This window comes from Salmo salar, chromosome 13 (assembly GCF_965601325.2).
Source record: "Salmo salar chromosome 13, fSalSal1, whole genome shotgun sequence".
NCBI lineage: Eukaryota > Metazoa > Chordata > Actinopteri > Salmoniformes > Salmonidae > Salmo > Salmo salar.
The window spans coordinates 50,295,495-50,311,489 of NC_138303.1; the positions used below are offsets into that span (position 1 = coordinate 50,295,495).

At 46.2% G+C, this 15,995-nt stretch overlaps 1 protein-coding gene across 1 annotated transcript in view; it reads left to right on the plus strand.

Annotated features, from left to right (window-relative positions):
• The first annotated feature begins 3,518 nt into the window (after nt 1–3,518).
• Nucleotides 3,519–15,995, plus strand: part of skia (SKI proto-oncogene a) — a 77,088-nt gene continuing 64,611 nt past the window's right edge. The window contains exon 1 of the mRNA XM_014136509.3: nt 3,519–4,942. Coding sequence (XP_013991984.1) covers nt 4,037–4,942 — 906 coding nt within the window. The 5' untranslated portion in view covers nt 3,519–4,036. The remainder of the gene's footprint in view (nt 4,943–15,995) is intronic.

Here is a 15,995-nt window from a genome sequence, read left to right on the forward strand (position 1 = left end):
GACCTGAGCCAACTCCCCGTGCTTACCGTGGGGAGCAGGTGAACAGTCAGTCACCATGTTATGCAGTGATGCGCACTGTATCTCCGGTGCGCATTCATAACCTGGTGCGCTCTGTGCCTGCGCCCCGCATTTGCCGGGCTAAACTGAGCGTTCAGCCAGGAAGGATTGTGCCGGCTCAGCGTTCCTGGTCTCTGGTGCGTCTCTTCGGTCCAGGATATCCTGCGCCAGCTCTACGCACTGTGTCGCCAGTGCGTCTGCACAGCCCAGTTCGTCATGTGCCCGAACCCCGCACTGCCGGGCTAAAGTAAGCATACAGCCAGGACGGGTTGTGCCAGCCCTAAGCTCCAGACCTCCAGTGCGTCTCCACAGCCCAGTATACCCTGTGCCTGCTCTGCGCACCCAGTCTCCTGTGCGTCTCCCCAGTCCGGTGAGACCTGTTCCAGCTCCACGTAAGAAGCCTCCAGTGATAATCCATGGTCCGGAGCCTCCAGTGATAATCCATGGCATGAAGCCTCCAGTGATGATCCATGGCCCGGAGCCTGTAGGGATGATTCATGGCACGAAGCCTCCAGTGATGATCCATGGCCCGGAGCCTGTAGGGATGATCCATGGCACGAAGCCTCCAGTGATGATCCATGGCCCGGAGCCTCCAGTGATGATCCATGGCAAGAAGCCTCCAGTGATGATCCTTTGCACGGAACCTGTAGTGATGATCCATGGCACGGAGCCTCCTGAGACGATCCACGGCACGGAGCCTCCTGAGACGGCCCGCAGTCCGGAACCTCCTGAGACGGCCCGCAGTCCGGAACCTCCTGAGACGGCCCGCAGTCCGGAACCTCCTGAGACGGCCCGCAGTCCGGAACCTCCTGAGACGGCCCGCAGTCCGGAACCTCCTGAGACGGCCCGCAGTCCGGAACCTTCTGAGACGGCCCGCAGTCCGGAACCTCCAGAGTCTCCGGCGCTGATCCACGGTCCGGTTCCTCCGACAACGATCCGCGGTCCGGCAGTACAAAAGTGGAGGGATCAGCGGGCGGAGTGGGGGCTACGCCCCGAACCGGAGCCGCCACCAAGGGTAGATGCCCACCTGGACCCTCCCCTATAGGTTCAGGTTTGGTGCCGGGAGTCTGCACCTTTGGGGGGGGGGGTACTGTTTAGTTTGGTCAGGGTGTGATATGGGGTGGGCATTCTATGTATTGTATTTCTTTGTTTTGGCCAAGTATGGTTCCTAATCAGAGGCAGCTGTCTATCGTTGTCTCTGATTAGGAATCATACTTAGGCAGCCTTTTTCCCACTTGGTTTTGTGGGTAGTTGTTTTCTGTTTTGTTATCAGTGACCTGACAGAACTGTTGGCTTTCGTTTTGTTTCTTTGTTTAAGTGTTTCGTTATATATAATAAATTATGAACACTTACCACGCTGCGTTTTGGTCCACTCCTGACGACTGCCGTTACAATATTTGAGATTTTTCAAAGTAACCACCCTTTGAAAAATCGTGTCTTTTGATTGTTTTTTATATATATATATATATATATAGTAACCTACACCGGATAGGAACAGTGAAATGTGTGGGTTTTTTTTTTTACAGCGTCAGCCATAGTAGTATGGCATCACTGGAGCAAATTAGGGTTAAGAGCCTTACGAAAGGGCACATCGACAGATTTTTCTCCTGGTCGACTCAGGTATAAAAACCAGCAACTTTTCGGTTACTAGTCAGCGTTTTAACCACTAGCCTACCTGCCACCGCATACACTGCATCTCACTTATATCCATTAGCAAATAGACAAAGCCCCAGCTCCCCCCTGTCCCTTCAAAAAGGTAAGTTATCCGCAAGCCATTCGGGATATAGCTCATCACTATAGCTCCAGATCTGTCAACCCACCATGTCAATTACTGTGGGTGGGTTTCTGAGGAAAATGGAAAAATCCTAGCCTGGGTACCAGTTTGTCCACTTGCACTCAAACATTGTCATAATTGTCATTTGTTTCAAAAAGGATTGGACTGATCCATTGTGGAAAATGGTTGAGACTGTTGGTGTAGGCTTTAGATACTGGATTGCCTCTGGAGGGTAGGTCATGATTGGCATATAAACTCAATATAACACATTGGCCTTTGGTCTAGGGGTCAGAATATTGCTCACATGAACATTGTAGCCTACTCATGGTTATGTTTGCTATATGCCATGTAAATATATTGATGATATTAATATCCAGAGTACTAATTTATGGCCTAATTTATATTCTAATGACCTCTGTGACTGAGCATATCTCCAATTGCCATGCGGTTGCAGTTACATTGCCTCATGGCTAGGAGGAGCCACAGGAACGGCAAACAATTGCCTCACCTTTCATTTTCAGCTCACGTCATCACAGTAAATCTTTATTGGAGATGACAGCAAACGACAACTGACCCGAATAAATGAACAACATTACAATGCATGTGTAGACTGGCATACAGTTAATTTCATGAATCTTTTGAAGGCCGATTTGTATTAAAACCGTGTAGTAGTAAAAAAGCTAATATATACTCCACAAGTGTATTAGGCGTAGGCTATATTATTTATTCAATCACATTCATTGATGTGAGTCAGTCATTGCTCAAGTTAATTACACCCAAGTAACAATGTACATTTGAAATGCACAGTGACAGTTCCGTTTGTATTTTTCTCACCTTTCCCAACTCTTTTCAGCACAATAGGAATGATTCGATGTAGGCTAGTCCACTTGATCGTAGCTTAACACCCACTGCACTGCTCAATTGTTCATAAGGTTAAAGTGTGCGTATTCAAGCCCTCGTTGTTGCACATTACAATTAAAACTAAAAAACCCTGGGGGAAAGTGACTCAAACATAATTGTTTCATTGCATAGACTGTGCTGCTACTGTAGGGGAGCTCGAACAGTATAGCTGTGCTTGCGCAATTATCTGGCACATCTATAGAGTAAAACAAGTCTATGCGTAAAAACAGCCTAAGCGTAAAATTTATGGAATTGGAATGGTGCGTCCAAATAACAATAATAATAGTTATTCATATGTTGCTATAATCTGAAAATATGTGGCCCTAATATGTATTCTTCCCAGTTTCCGCAATTCACAGTATAAGCCAGCCTGGAAAGATAAACCTAAATAAACAAACCGCAGTCAGTCGTATAATTTGCATTTCCCCTTAAAGTCTAAATTTGACTGTCTGTAGCAAACTCCACCCATTCTCTTTCGGTTACAGCCGTTCCTAGCTGTGAATCAAGGTATTCAATGAGCCCTGTGCATTTTTTCGCCTTTGCATAGTCCGCACAAGGCTTCTAGGAGAAGTAGGGGAGTGCCGAATTGTTCCTGGAAGAGCCAGCCTGCGGAGTCAGTCACATTCTTGGCTGGGATTCAATGATTGAGCCAGACACTCACAAACACTGAGAGAGGGATGAGAGAGAGAGAGAGAGAGAGAGAGAGAGAGAGAGAGAGAGAGAGAGAGAGAGAGAGAGAGAGAGAGAGAGAGAGAGAGAGAGAGAGAGAGAGAGAGAGAGAGAGAGAGAGAGAGAGAGAGAGAGAGGCAAGTGAGTGAGCGAGCGAGCGCAACCCAGCTCACAGACTAGCCATCTCCACACAGGCGTAGCGAACTGCGTGGGTAAACGGAGTGTTTGCATCGGGCTCTACTGCAGTATTTCAAACTGATTTTTGTATGTGTTTTACACCTGTTACATAGAGAGAAGGCTTTGCTTTATCGGTCGTTACTTTTTCTGGAACTTCAAAAGCGTATCATTCCTTTTTGGAGGAGTTTCAGAGGGACGCGTTTTAGATATGGACAGTCGGGAGACTACTGCATGGGAAGACTCGCCGGTGTCACCATTCGCCTAGTAGGCTCCTAGTCAACGGAATTGGAAACTCACTACCTGGGACTTTTTTTGTGGATGTTTGATGAAGCGCTTTCCGCACTTGGCTAATTCTGGGATACCTTGGATTTACAAGGAACCGGGACCTATCGTGTCTTTCGATTGTTTTAGTTTTCCCCAGTTGAAAGGAACTCTCGCTTTCAAAGTCGTAGTGAAAACATGGAGACTGTAACTCGACAAAGCTTCCAACCTCACCCAGGACTGCAACAAACTCTCAAGCAGTTTCATCTGAGCTCTATGAGCTCCCTCGGCGGACCGGCAGCTTTTTCTGCTCGATGGCCACATGACCTCCTGTTCAAGAAGGATGGGAAAGAGCCCGAGCCCGTGCTGCATCTGCCCATGCAGCCGCCGACAGTGATGCCGGGGCCTCTCTTCATCCCGTCCGACCGCTCCACTGAGAGGTGCGAGACGGTCTTGGAGACGGAGACTGTCTCCTGTTTCGTGGTCGGCGGCGAGAAACGTCTGTGCTTGCCGCAGATCCTTAACACCGTCCTTCGGGATTTCTCCCTCCAGCAGATCAACTCGGTGTGCGACGACCTCCACATCTACTGCTCCAGGTGCACGGCGGAACAGCTGGAGATCCTCAAAGTCATGGGGATTCTTCCATTCTCCGCGCCTTCCTGCGGACTCATAACCAAAACTGACGCGGAGCGCCTGTGCAATGCCCTGATTTACGGGGGCACCTACCCTCCGCACTGCAAGAAAGAGTTTTCTGGCTCCCTGGAGCTGGAGATCACGGAGAGAAGCTTCAAAATATACCACGAGTGTTTCGGAAAGTGCAAGGGTCTCTTCGTCCCGGAGCTGTACACCAGCCCCAACGCAGCCTGCATCCAGTGCATGGACTGCAGACTCATGTACCCGACACATAAGTTCGTGGTGCACAGTCACAAATCGTTGGAAAACAGGACTTGCCACTGGGGCTTTGACTCCGCCAACTGGAGGGCATACATCCTCTTGGGCCAGGATTACACGGGGAAAGAGGAGAAGGCACGCCTGGAGCAGCATTTGGACGAGATTAAAGAGAAATTTGACTTCGCCAACAAGTATAAGAGGAAAGCATCAAGGGTGAGTTGAAGTCAAATGTTACAATGTAGTTGCACTGTGTTGCGAGTGTTGTTACATTATACGAATGTTGTTACACTGTTGAACTTTTGTTTCCATTTCTCTTTCTGGTGTGTTGTTGTGTTGTCTTGTAAATACAATGTTATCTAGAAAGTCAAAGACTCCTCTCTAGAGTACAGTATACTATTGGTGCAAACTGCAATGACTTGTCCCTGCCATGGGTTTGTTTAGACTGGAGGCGAGTCTTTCCAGGATTTGGTTACACTTAACATATTGTTACTAATTGTCCACCAATACCAACTAAACGCCTCTGGTGGCAATAAAATCATTATTTGCCTGTGAAACACCTCTGCGGGTGTCAATGGCTCAATTTTATTGACCTTACTTTAAAAAAAATCCCATTTACCAACAAATTACCCTATAATAGTGTTACAACAACTATCGAGAACTCATGTGATGTAAGGACGGGACAAGGAAATAAAGTCGTCATTTCTTAAGTCCGGATAACACCTCCTACAGCAAAACTCCCCCCTGCTCTGCAGGCAGTTGCACGCACGCACCCCACTCCCCCTTTACAGCTCTTGAGGTGGGGGCTGCCGCTCTCTCAGTTCGCACTTTGCAGTGTATTGTGGTAGACTGGCTGTGTTTGAGAAAGAGGCACTTGGTCGGGCCAAGTTATCTCAGGTACTTGAAGGTGGATGTTTCGTTAACGAGGGGCTCTTCCGTGCGTAATGGGGGGATGGCTTTTTATTAGAACGCGCGAGATAGGTTAATTGTTGTGTCTGCCTAGAGAGCCCATTACAGTAGAAGACGTCTACTTTGTCAGCTGAAGAACTAGTAGCTATCGCTTCAATCTGTCTGTGTTTGTGCCAATGGGTTACTATAGTAAGAGCAAATCCTATGCCACAACAAAATATGTTAAATATTACTAAACACTTTTTTATTATGATTTTTTCCCCTCCAAATGCAGTGATTCTAAAAATATGATATTATTTCAGAGCACTTATATTCCATTGAGAAGACGAGAGGGAGGGGAGACCAGCACTGTTTCTGCAAGCCATTAGTGATGGGCATTCCGAGTCTTTTCGGTGAACTGGCCCATTTCGATCCATTCACCTAAAAGAGCTGGCTCATTTGGCTCCCAACCGCTTCTTCATTCAAAATGCTTAAAATCGACCTATAACCATGAAACAATTGAACATCTCCAATGTAAATCCCTAAAGGTAGACTACCATTATGTCAGATCGTGAAATGCGCGTTCAAATACATTTTTACTTGGCCAAATTTTAGATGGCCCAGAAAAAAATCAGCGGGGACCAGATTTACGCGCTCTCCCCAATATTTATTGTTTCTGCCGTGAGGATTCACCCTCTTAATATAATTATTTTGTAACGTTCTGCATAAAACGTTGTTTTCAGCAAAGAAATCAGTAGTAGCAGTATGCAAATAAGGGAGCGAAATTAACGTCTCTTTCACGGATGCGATTCGGCTCCCGATGTTCACCAACAATATCTGTTCAAAAAGAGCGACTCGTTCGCGAACGACCCACCACAACAAGCCAGGATTTATCAGGTGGATTCCCGCAGCTCTTCCATTGCCGGCTATCTGATGAGCCCTAAATGAAGGAGAGTGGAGCCTATCACACACGTGAGAGGGGCTCAGAGTCTCGTCTCCTGCATGCCACCCAGGCTCACCCTTTTCGGGGTAGTTGAGCGCTGTGAAGAGTATGAGGGCCTCAGTTCGCCTAACCCTGACTTTTAAATTGAAGGATAGATAGGCTTTAGCCTAGAACTGCTACTACAACAGGCAGACCCTTGATTCCAAGGGCTCACACCAATAGCGTTTGCTGGCGGAGAGCACTTGGCACCGCTAAATGTAATTTGCTAACCCAGTGCGCACCGATTTTACACGTAGAATCACATGAACAATGCCAGCAGTCAGACGTCTACAACGGGTTGTCCCTAAAACACAGCTCGCTGAACGATTGGCAGACGAACGCTAGATCCACATTCAGTTCGATGTGAGCGAGCCTTAAGTCATATGGGGGGATTAAGTCTGTGCTTTGGGGTGGGGATCATCCCTCCCCTCTTCCTCCAGCTAAGACTGATAAAAGAGCCCCCTCCACAAATGAAAGGCAAGCATGGTCATTTGCATGAACTGTTAAGATGAATAGAGTTGATGAAGCAGGGATAGGAGTATTGTGGTGGAAACATAATATGATCCCAACAAAGGGGGACATTCACCTCCCCCATCACACACACTCTTTTCCCTTCCCCCTTATTACCTACTCCTTTGCCCCTCAGCATGAAAGGAGGGTGAAAGGAGAGTGGGTGATTATGGTAAGACAGTTTTCGGTGGGCCATACAAACAAAGTGGAAGTGTTTACCAACAGAGGTCTAACAATTCACCACCACAGTCTTTACCCTTCCATTTGCCAGTATTTTAGGAGGGCCAGAGCCTTGCCATGCACAGTCAACACTTTCTCTTGGCACTCATCTGTGTTTAGGCTTGAGTGGGGGAACCTAAAGGACCCCTCTTTAAAAGTCTCTTCTATTTTTAGAGGGTCTCAAAAGGCGCCTGTGTGTTAGACATTGTTAATATGAGCGTCCTTTGAATTCACTCTTTTTTTGTTTAGCGGCTTTGTAAAAGCAATGCTAATTAATGAGAGAAAATTTGCAGAATCTTGGATTATGATAATATTGCTAAACTTCTCTCGCTACTGTACAAGTTTCCATTTGTCAGCACATTTCACCAGGGGTGTTACTTTGAAATGCATTTCCGAGAAGTAAGTAAGTGATAGACCGGATTGGATTTATTGTGCTTTCAATACCTTTTTTTTCTTGAGTTGTTGGCAAGAGGAAAGGGTGGTTTTGTGAAGGTTTGTGAATGTAGCTGGCAGCCATCTCACAGTCAGACACAGGAAGTGAGCTCGAAGGACTTCCTGGCCTCAGAGACGCTTTGCTCAACTGAGGAGCAGACTGCTGCTTGGTAGCAGCCGTCTGAGCATTACCCAACACGCACACATCCCACCCATAGACGGAAAAATGTCACCACACCGACTTTGCAGTACACCTTCCTTATTGCAGCCTACTTCCCTTATAAAAGGCTGTGTTGGAATTTGCAATACAAGTGCATTCTCCGTTTTCATTTTAGATGTGAGCACGCCGGTGTTGACCGTGGGAGTGCAAACAACGGTGAATGAGCAAGTGAGTCAGCTCAGTGAACTGTTGAATGGGTTCAAAGTTTACAAGTAGGGTGTGGAGCAGTAGACTTGGTCTCTAAGTTCACCATGCCAACGTTGGCTAGTCTTTATTATGGTTTCTGGCTAGAACACATGTGGGTGGCAAACATCATCAGTGGCTTTCCGCATCAGGATGTTTAGATAAGGATGGCGGCCGCAGATTTAGGACCTCCCTAGGTTTCATTTCACATCGAGACGATGTGATTTATATGCACCCCATCTGTTGGGAGGAGATATGAACGAGAGAGAAAAGAATGGGAGAGGGCTTAGTTTATGCACAGGCAGTTTACGTTTCCACCAACGGCCAAGTTTTGCTGAGACATTTAGCAGCAGCACAGTCTTTTGGTTGCGTAAGGCGGAAAAAAAGAATACTAAAGCATTCAGACTCTGAGCCTAAAAATCTCAATGGCTCAATGGTTCTCCCTGCCTGACCCTGTACTGTAGCAAGCTGGTTGGTTGCTCTCTGGTGCGGCAGGGCTATCAGACGTTGTTTAGCTGTGTGTTTTGGCAGACGCCTCGTTGTGGAACAAGACTAGTAGTTAGCCAGGGAAAAACTAGTAGTTAGTCTGGGAAACGGGAGAGTTGCGACAGACGTTACATTCCAGACCCGCCACTCCCTGCAAGAGAGAGAGGAGACAAGCCCTTTACGCAAGCATCAACTGCAAACCCTTTTTTATTTTTATTTATTTAACTAGGCAAGTCAGTTAAGAACAAATTCTTATGTTCAACGACGGCCTAGGAACAGTGGGTTAACTACCTTGTTCAGGGGCAGAACGACAGATTTTTTTTAGCCTTTTCAGCTTGGGGATTCAATCTGGCAACCTTTCAGTAACTAGTCCAACGCTCTAACCACTAGGCTACCTGCTGCCCCAGCAAACCCTCTTGAATAGGCATGAATGAAACATGTCCCCACACCTGCGCGGCACTGTTATATCCAACCCTCCACCGTCCAGTTTCTTTGGGACAGGAAAATGAAGTTGTTTTCCCTCCATGTTTCATTCTTGCGCCGGGGTGGCGAGGAAGGCAGTTGTTAGAGAGAGGCTGTGAAGGAGGATGCATTCAGATAGGACTTTCATCATGATGCTTTTGGTCTGCAGTTGCAATTAAGTTTGAAAATGGAAGAAGCCTAAAACTGAGTTTGGACTACAAGCTCTTTTGTGGACTCTCAAAAGGGTGGCAAAAGTGCAAAGAGATCCATTTTGTAGAGTGCAAGCTAGGTAGCAGGCAGGGCCCTCTCTCTTTATAGCAGGCGGGCCCCTCTTTCTGCAGAGTCAGCCCTCTCTAGCAAGGAGATCTGGGGGCTTCGTTGTTTTCAAAAGCACTGCTCCAAAAGTGTGGCTGGGCTCCAGACCCCGTTTCACAGGGGCTGAAACTTCCCTTCCCACTGCCCAAAAATGTCCCCAGTGCACCTTGGGATATCTGGGCTCCAGCTGAAGGGGCCACTTGTTGGAGGAGGGAAAGGGAGGGAAGGAGTGAGGGAGGGAAAGGAAGGGGTAGGAAGTGAACTCCCCGAGGGAACAGAAGACCATGTCCTGTTTCATATGCAAGGCACAGGCACGGCTAAGCCTTTTGACGGAGAGCCATATCCACACTGTGGACAGCACAACAGCTGGTAGCCATGCATATCAATGGCCACAGAGAGAATATCCCTCTTCACTTCGTTTTGGGAGGGTTTTCAGTAGGGAAAATGCAGCAACTGCCGCTGCATTAAAATACATATACGGCTGCTATGGGCCAGTGGTTTTGGGGTAGTGGTTGAATTGATTGAAGAAGGACATTTTTGCTTGGTGTTGTTGTGAGGGCTGTTGTGATCGCAGAAGACCCATCCAATGACTCCCGTGTGTGTGTGTGTGTGTGTGTGTGTGTGTGTGTGTGTGTGTGTGTGTGTGTGTGTGTGTGTGTGTGTGTGTGTGTGTGTGTGTGTGTGTGTGTGTGTGTGTGTGTGTGTGTGTGTGTGTGTGTGTGTGTGTGTGTGTGTGTGTGCATGACCGAGAAATGACAAACTCTCCAGAAGCCTGCATAGTGCCTAGCTAAATGAGTCCTCCTCCAAACTCTATCTCTGACCAGGCAGACTGTGACTACTCTGAGTTGTCTGGGTACAGTGAGCCCTGCCTTGTTGGACCAGCATGATGGGTCAGCGGGATCAATAGGATATCGACGGCCGGGGTCTTCCCCTGTCAAGGGCGGCTGAAGAGTCCATCACTCCTTCACCTCCACTGCATAACCAGAAGGGACACGGGGATGTCCGTTTTCTCGTCTGACCTCGTATCACTTCTATCGACCACAAGGGGTAGTTGTGCAATGAACATCTCATTGCAGTTGGTTTGATGATTGAGTTTAGCAGAGTTGTATGTCGAGAGATACTATATATGGTTCTAAATCTATATGTTGTTATACATGGCTCTGACATTTAGCGCTTTGCTAATACTTGTCTTAGCTAAGCTAAGAGGGCTTTCTTTCTCAATGAGACCTAAGGCGTGGATTTCATACTGATAAACAGATGCTGATTCCACAGTGTAGATAAGGTGGCGGAGGAAACCTCCCGTTAACAATTTGGATGATAATTGCTCTGTAGCTTGAATGGTATTCAAATGCAAGTCAATTACGTTTCTTATTTGAATTAGCAGTTAACTTCATGTGCAAAGAGGCTCACGTTAATTATTTGCAACATGTGCCGCTCACTTGCTCTGTTTTATGTTGTCTCGCTGGGGAAAAAACATCTCCCCTCCATATTTATTTGGACAGTGAAACTAAAATGTGTAAATTTGGCTTTGTACTCAAGCATTTTGGAGTTGACATCAAATGTATCATATGAGGCGATAGTACAGAATTACATATTTTATTTGAGGGTATTTTCATATCTGTTTTACCATTTAGAAATGAAAGCACTTATGTATCTAGTAGTCCCCCTGTTTGAATACATTTTTTTCTCTCACACGTATTTGGACAAATTCAATTAGTGTATTAAAGTAGTCAAACGTTTAGTATTTGGTACCATATTCCTTATGTTTTTCCCAATAGGAACTGAATTAGGAATAATGTATTGTGTCATTTTGGAGTCACTTTTATTGTAAATAACAATATAATATCTTTCTGAACACTTCTACATTAATGTGGATGCAAAAGCAAAAGCTTTAGCTTCACTGTCCAAATAAATACGGAGGGAAGTGTATAGGTGTATTTTGTCATTATTTCCTCTGAAGACACAGCGGGGGAAGCAACCACTCTTTTTAGATGGGAATCAATGGGAATTAGGTGGGAATCAAGGCTCGTCTATGGAAAACTTTGAGGAACTGATGTGGTTCAAGATGAAAAGTGCACAGCATCGACACGCATTCTTGTGCTGCACCACAAAGACAATAGGCTTACACAGCATCACAACACGGCATCACAACACGCATTATTACGAGAGGCAACCAGGGAATCACAGGTGACATACTTGACTGTGGTGTCTGGGAAATTCTTCAAAAGAGCACAATAACAGCGAGGGAGAATAAATTAAATGCGCCGATTCCTTTAATTTCCACCCTGCCGGCAGCTATTTTAATTCACAGCCTTTTAAAGTTAGTCTAACAAACGGAGCTTATCTCTACGAAAGGCTGAATGTTCACTGGAAAGACTTGATAAAACAACAGATCTAATAGTGATCTATGTTCCGTTTGTTTCTTTTTTCCAAGGGCATTTTTTGTTGTTGCATTTTCTGTTTAATTTCTCAATGATGAATTCATATGGCTAGTACACAGAGGTTTAGCTCTGACACATGCAGCATTTTCAATGGAAGTTACCATACAGTAATTTGTATACTATCATGTTAAGCTCCCAGGGATTTGGTGTTATTACTGTGGCTGCTCTGTATGTCGATAGATTCCATGAGTCCTTAGAGTATTCTCCCTCTCTCCTTAGCGATCTTTTCGAGAAGCTCACTGCCTGCCATCCTCCTCCACACACACTTGCGTCCGCACACACACACACACACACTTCCCATGGGACCCCCTCCCCTTCCACCAACTTTGCCACTACTGTCGTCCTTGGGGAATAGCACAAATCCTATGTGCTGGAAAAGGGAGCAAAAAGACAAAAAGAGAGAGAAGTTCAATCCCTCATCACAAGCCATTGTCTGCGCTGCCTCCTCCCTCTCCTCTTCCAATGTGTCCCCTCCCCTGCCTCCTGTCTCCCCCCTGCTGGTCTGCCTGCCTCCCGGTCAGTCAGGAGTGTCTGCATATGACAAATGGCGATCTGGGGGACGTGTTTATGAGCGGCAAAGGTCAAGAGGGCTGGAGAGTGCATTAATATACCTGACTGCCTGAGTGACTGGGGAGCAGTGAACAGGACCTGGTGTGCTATGACGCTCTGAAGGAAAGAGGGACGGTGAGAGAGGAGGCGGGGGATACAGGGAAAGGTCCTCGTACATGTAAATGACTACGGGTATCCTTCCACTCCCCAAAGTGAACAAGTAGTGCCAGCAGGTTACCCGGGCTACTGATTTTGGTATCTCGTAGCAACCAGAAGACGTTTGCCAGTTAGTACTGTTGTGACGTCTCACAGAAGAGCCCGATGACTTCTTTTCGGTGTCGTGCGTTTTTTTTATCAGCTGTCCGGTTGCAATTTGATGACTCATACAGATTGCAGAGTTGCGAATTACAATGTGTCTATTTTTTTTTATTTTTATTATTGATGGTGGATTACCGTAAGTGGCAAGGGCCTCGTTGTTTATTTAATGACATATTAATCGACACACATGGAACTTCCATACAAACTATTGCAATTGGCTACACATTCAACCTCCATCCAATCAACCACGACCGCCGCCTCGTCCTATTGCCTCAGAGCTACTACAGCCGTCAGCCAATCAATGAAATGATGATGTAGGGCATTTATTGGGCTTCAAGACTGGAAAAGTTTTCATTGAAGCATATATGTCCGACATGAAAAACCAAACACTTTGGTAACCAACAGTACTTGGTTCTAGAAGAAATCTCACACTGTGAAGATATTAGCCCACCGCCAGACAGGGAATTCCCTACAAGTATTTGTGTGCGCACGATAAACATCCCAGTCTATTTCCGTGTTCGCACCGCTGACAATCATCACCCCCCTTGGAGTGGATACTTTTTGTTTTGACTCACGGCCACATATCACACTATATCAAGAGGCTAAAAATGAGATGCCGCCGTTTTCTCATGTATCTGTGTGTGGATAAAGATAGATGCAGTGTTTGGCGAGCCGTTATGTTACAGTAGTAGTATGTCCGGTATTTATATCTCTCTCTCTTTCTCTCTCTTTGTCTTTCTCTCTCTCTCTTTCCTTCTTTTTTTTTTGGAAGGAGTGGCCCAGTTACAAGGACTCTGTCATTGGCACACACTGGCACTCAGACGCTTCAGCCTGCCATAAACTCAATCATTCTGGGGGGTGACAGAGGACTAGAGAAACTACCTCCATATACTTTAATAATATAACTTGTCATGAACAACCGGGAGACTATATGCTCTCCTCCGCCTATTGAAATTCAGCTGATTTATTTTTCAGCTTATTATAATTTTCATGAAATTGCATGAACATTTTTATTAGGGCGTGTCAGTAAACAGTATGAATGGATGACGCTCATTGAAGTCCTATTGGTCCAATCCTGTGTGGGTTTGTAATGGGAAAGCGGCTGTGTGTAGAAGGTAGCCGATTGCTGAGAGAAAGAGAGAGAGAGAGGGAGGGGAGATTAGGGGGCGGGCTTCATTGGCATGGCTGGCTGGGGGGGCGATTTGTGCTGCGTCAGCCCGGACTCTCTTTGTGTGACAGTGGTGTCGGCCTTTTGAAAGAGCGCTCTGTCACATGACCTCCCCCCAAAATGATGATCCCTCTCACCCTCTCAGCTCTTTCAGCTCGCGTAAGCCAATAGTGTGCCTCAGAACAGCTCCCACGGGGGCAGATGGCTGTCTGACGAAGGAAGCCAGACACACACAAAAACACACACTGCAGCATACATACTCGCAATCACATAAAAAGTATTATACAGCATTATCACAAATTCTTGTCAACAGTACAGTCATTTAAAAGGAAAGAACTCTACATTCTGCTTTGGTGAAAGTGTTTTTTTAGATATAATGCTTCGCAGTGAGGTGTTTTTTAAATTAACACTCATCTAGTCATCTAATGCTTAACTAGCCAAAATACCCATGTGAGAGACAAGGGAACATTTGAATAGGAATGGCCTATTCTGCCTCGTTTGGTTTGTGATTGTGCATGGGCAAGCGTGTGTGTGTGTCTGCGTTGTTTTATGCCTGGATCAGCTGTAGGAGGAGGTTTGCAATTGCTCACTGCCTACTCATTTCCATCTCCATCTGTCTGTCTCCCACGGTGATGGAGGCTTGCCTCTCCCTGCCCCCTCTCCACACATACACACACTCACGCACACACCTCCCGTCGTCAGGTGTGTAGGCAGGCACTGTTATGAGGCTGTTAGGCGGCTCACAGGAGAGAGTCATGAGGTTGGCAGGATCCTACTCCCACTGTGTAATGGGAAAAGCCAATTCCAAAGCCTGGCTAATCTTGTTTCAGATTGAAACAGCACGATTAGACTGGAGGGCAGCTGCTAAGTGTACTTCTCATAGGTGGCACCTCCGTTACTCGGTCGCATCATGCCAATGTTATGACCGCTCTCAAGTCGTCCTCTAACAGCGGCGCCATAGTGGTGCCCTAAAGTGGTGATAAACCCAGTCATTCTGGACGGAGGCTAACCACTGTTTCGTCTAAATTCAACTATAGTGCCTGGAAATACGATGACATTGCTAAAGTAGTCAAATATTAATACTTTGCCAGCATTATTATCATGTCGTCAAATGTACTTTAGACTGTAGGCAATATTGTCATTAGCTAGCAAAGGTCGTCAAAAATAGCTAGCAATGCGGTCAATTTTATACAGCATCTAAAGTCAATCTGGCGACATCAAAATGATGACAAAAGGTTTTCCTACTAGTTATTTGCCTCCCTTTGAATGTTGTTGTATTTCCATGCCACTGTAATGCACTTTTGATGAGAGCTTCATTAGCGCTCATTGACGATGCAATGAGTAAAACAAAGCTTCTGTATTAGAAAGATGCTAACGCTATATGCTACCACAGACATGTTTATAGCAGACAGAGAGCGCCTGCTGTCCCCTACACTGCATCTCTCATTCAGAGGATGGGGGGACTCAAATGTCACAATTCCCACAGTCCCCCCCCAAAAAAAATGTAAATAGCGGCGTCATGATCTATCACTGCAAACATCGGATGCCAGGCCCTGTGTGGCTATTGAATTATGAAAAGGCTTGGGGGTATTCTGTTGTGGAGGGAGGCTGCAACTCCCTCTTTTGGGGGGTGGGTAAGTTATTCAAGAGTGGTTGTGCATGCTTAGCCGCAGCCATGTCGAAGGGCAGGTCCCATGGGCTCTGGGGGGTATTGTGACCCCCTCCTCTAACGGGGTTTTGTGGCTGGCCTTTGTCATCTCTTTCTATGGAGGGCATCAGCTGGGACATTGCGCTCTCCCCACCCCCTTTATCGCCCCATTACTTGTCCCAAGCTACTGAGTCACAGACAACTGCTCATTATCGGACCCCTACCTTCCCCCTCCTCTATCTCCTGTTTGTTCTTCCCTTCCTAGAGTTTTACTTAGAAATGAATGAATGCTAGCTAAGGTGCCAAGAAGGGATAGGCCTACATATAAATAGCAGACCTGGGTTTATATACATGTGTGTTTGAGTATCTGGTTTAAAAAAAAAAAAGTTTTTCTGTGTATTTCAGTATTTTCAAATACACAGCCCAAAACAAATACCTTTATCTGAGT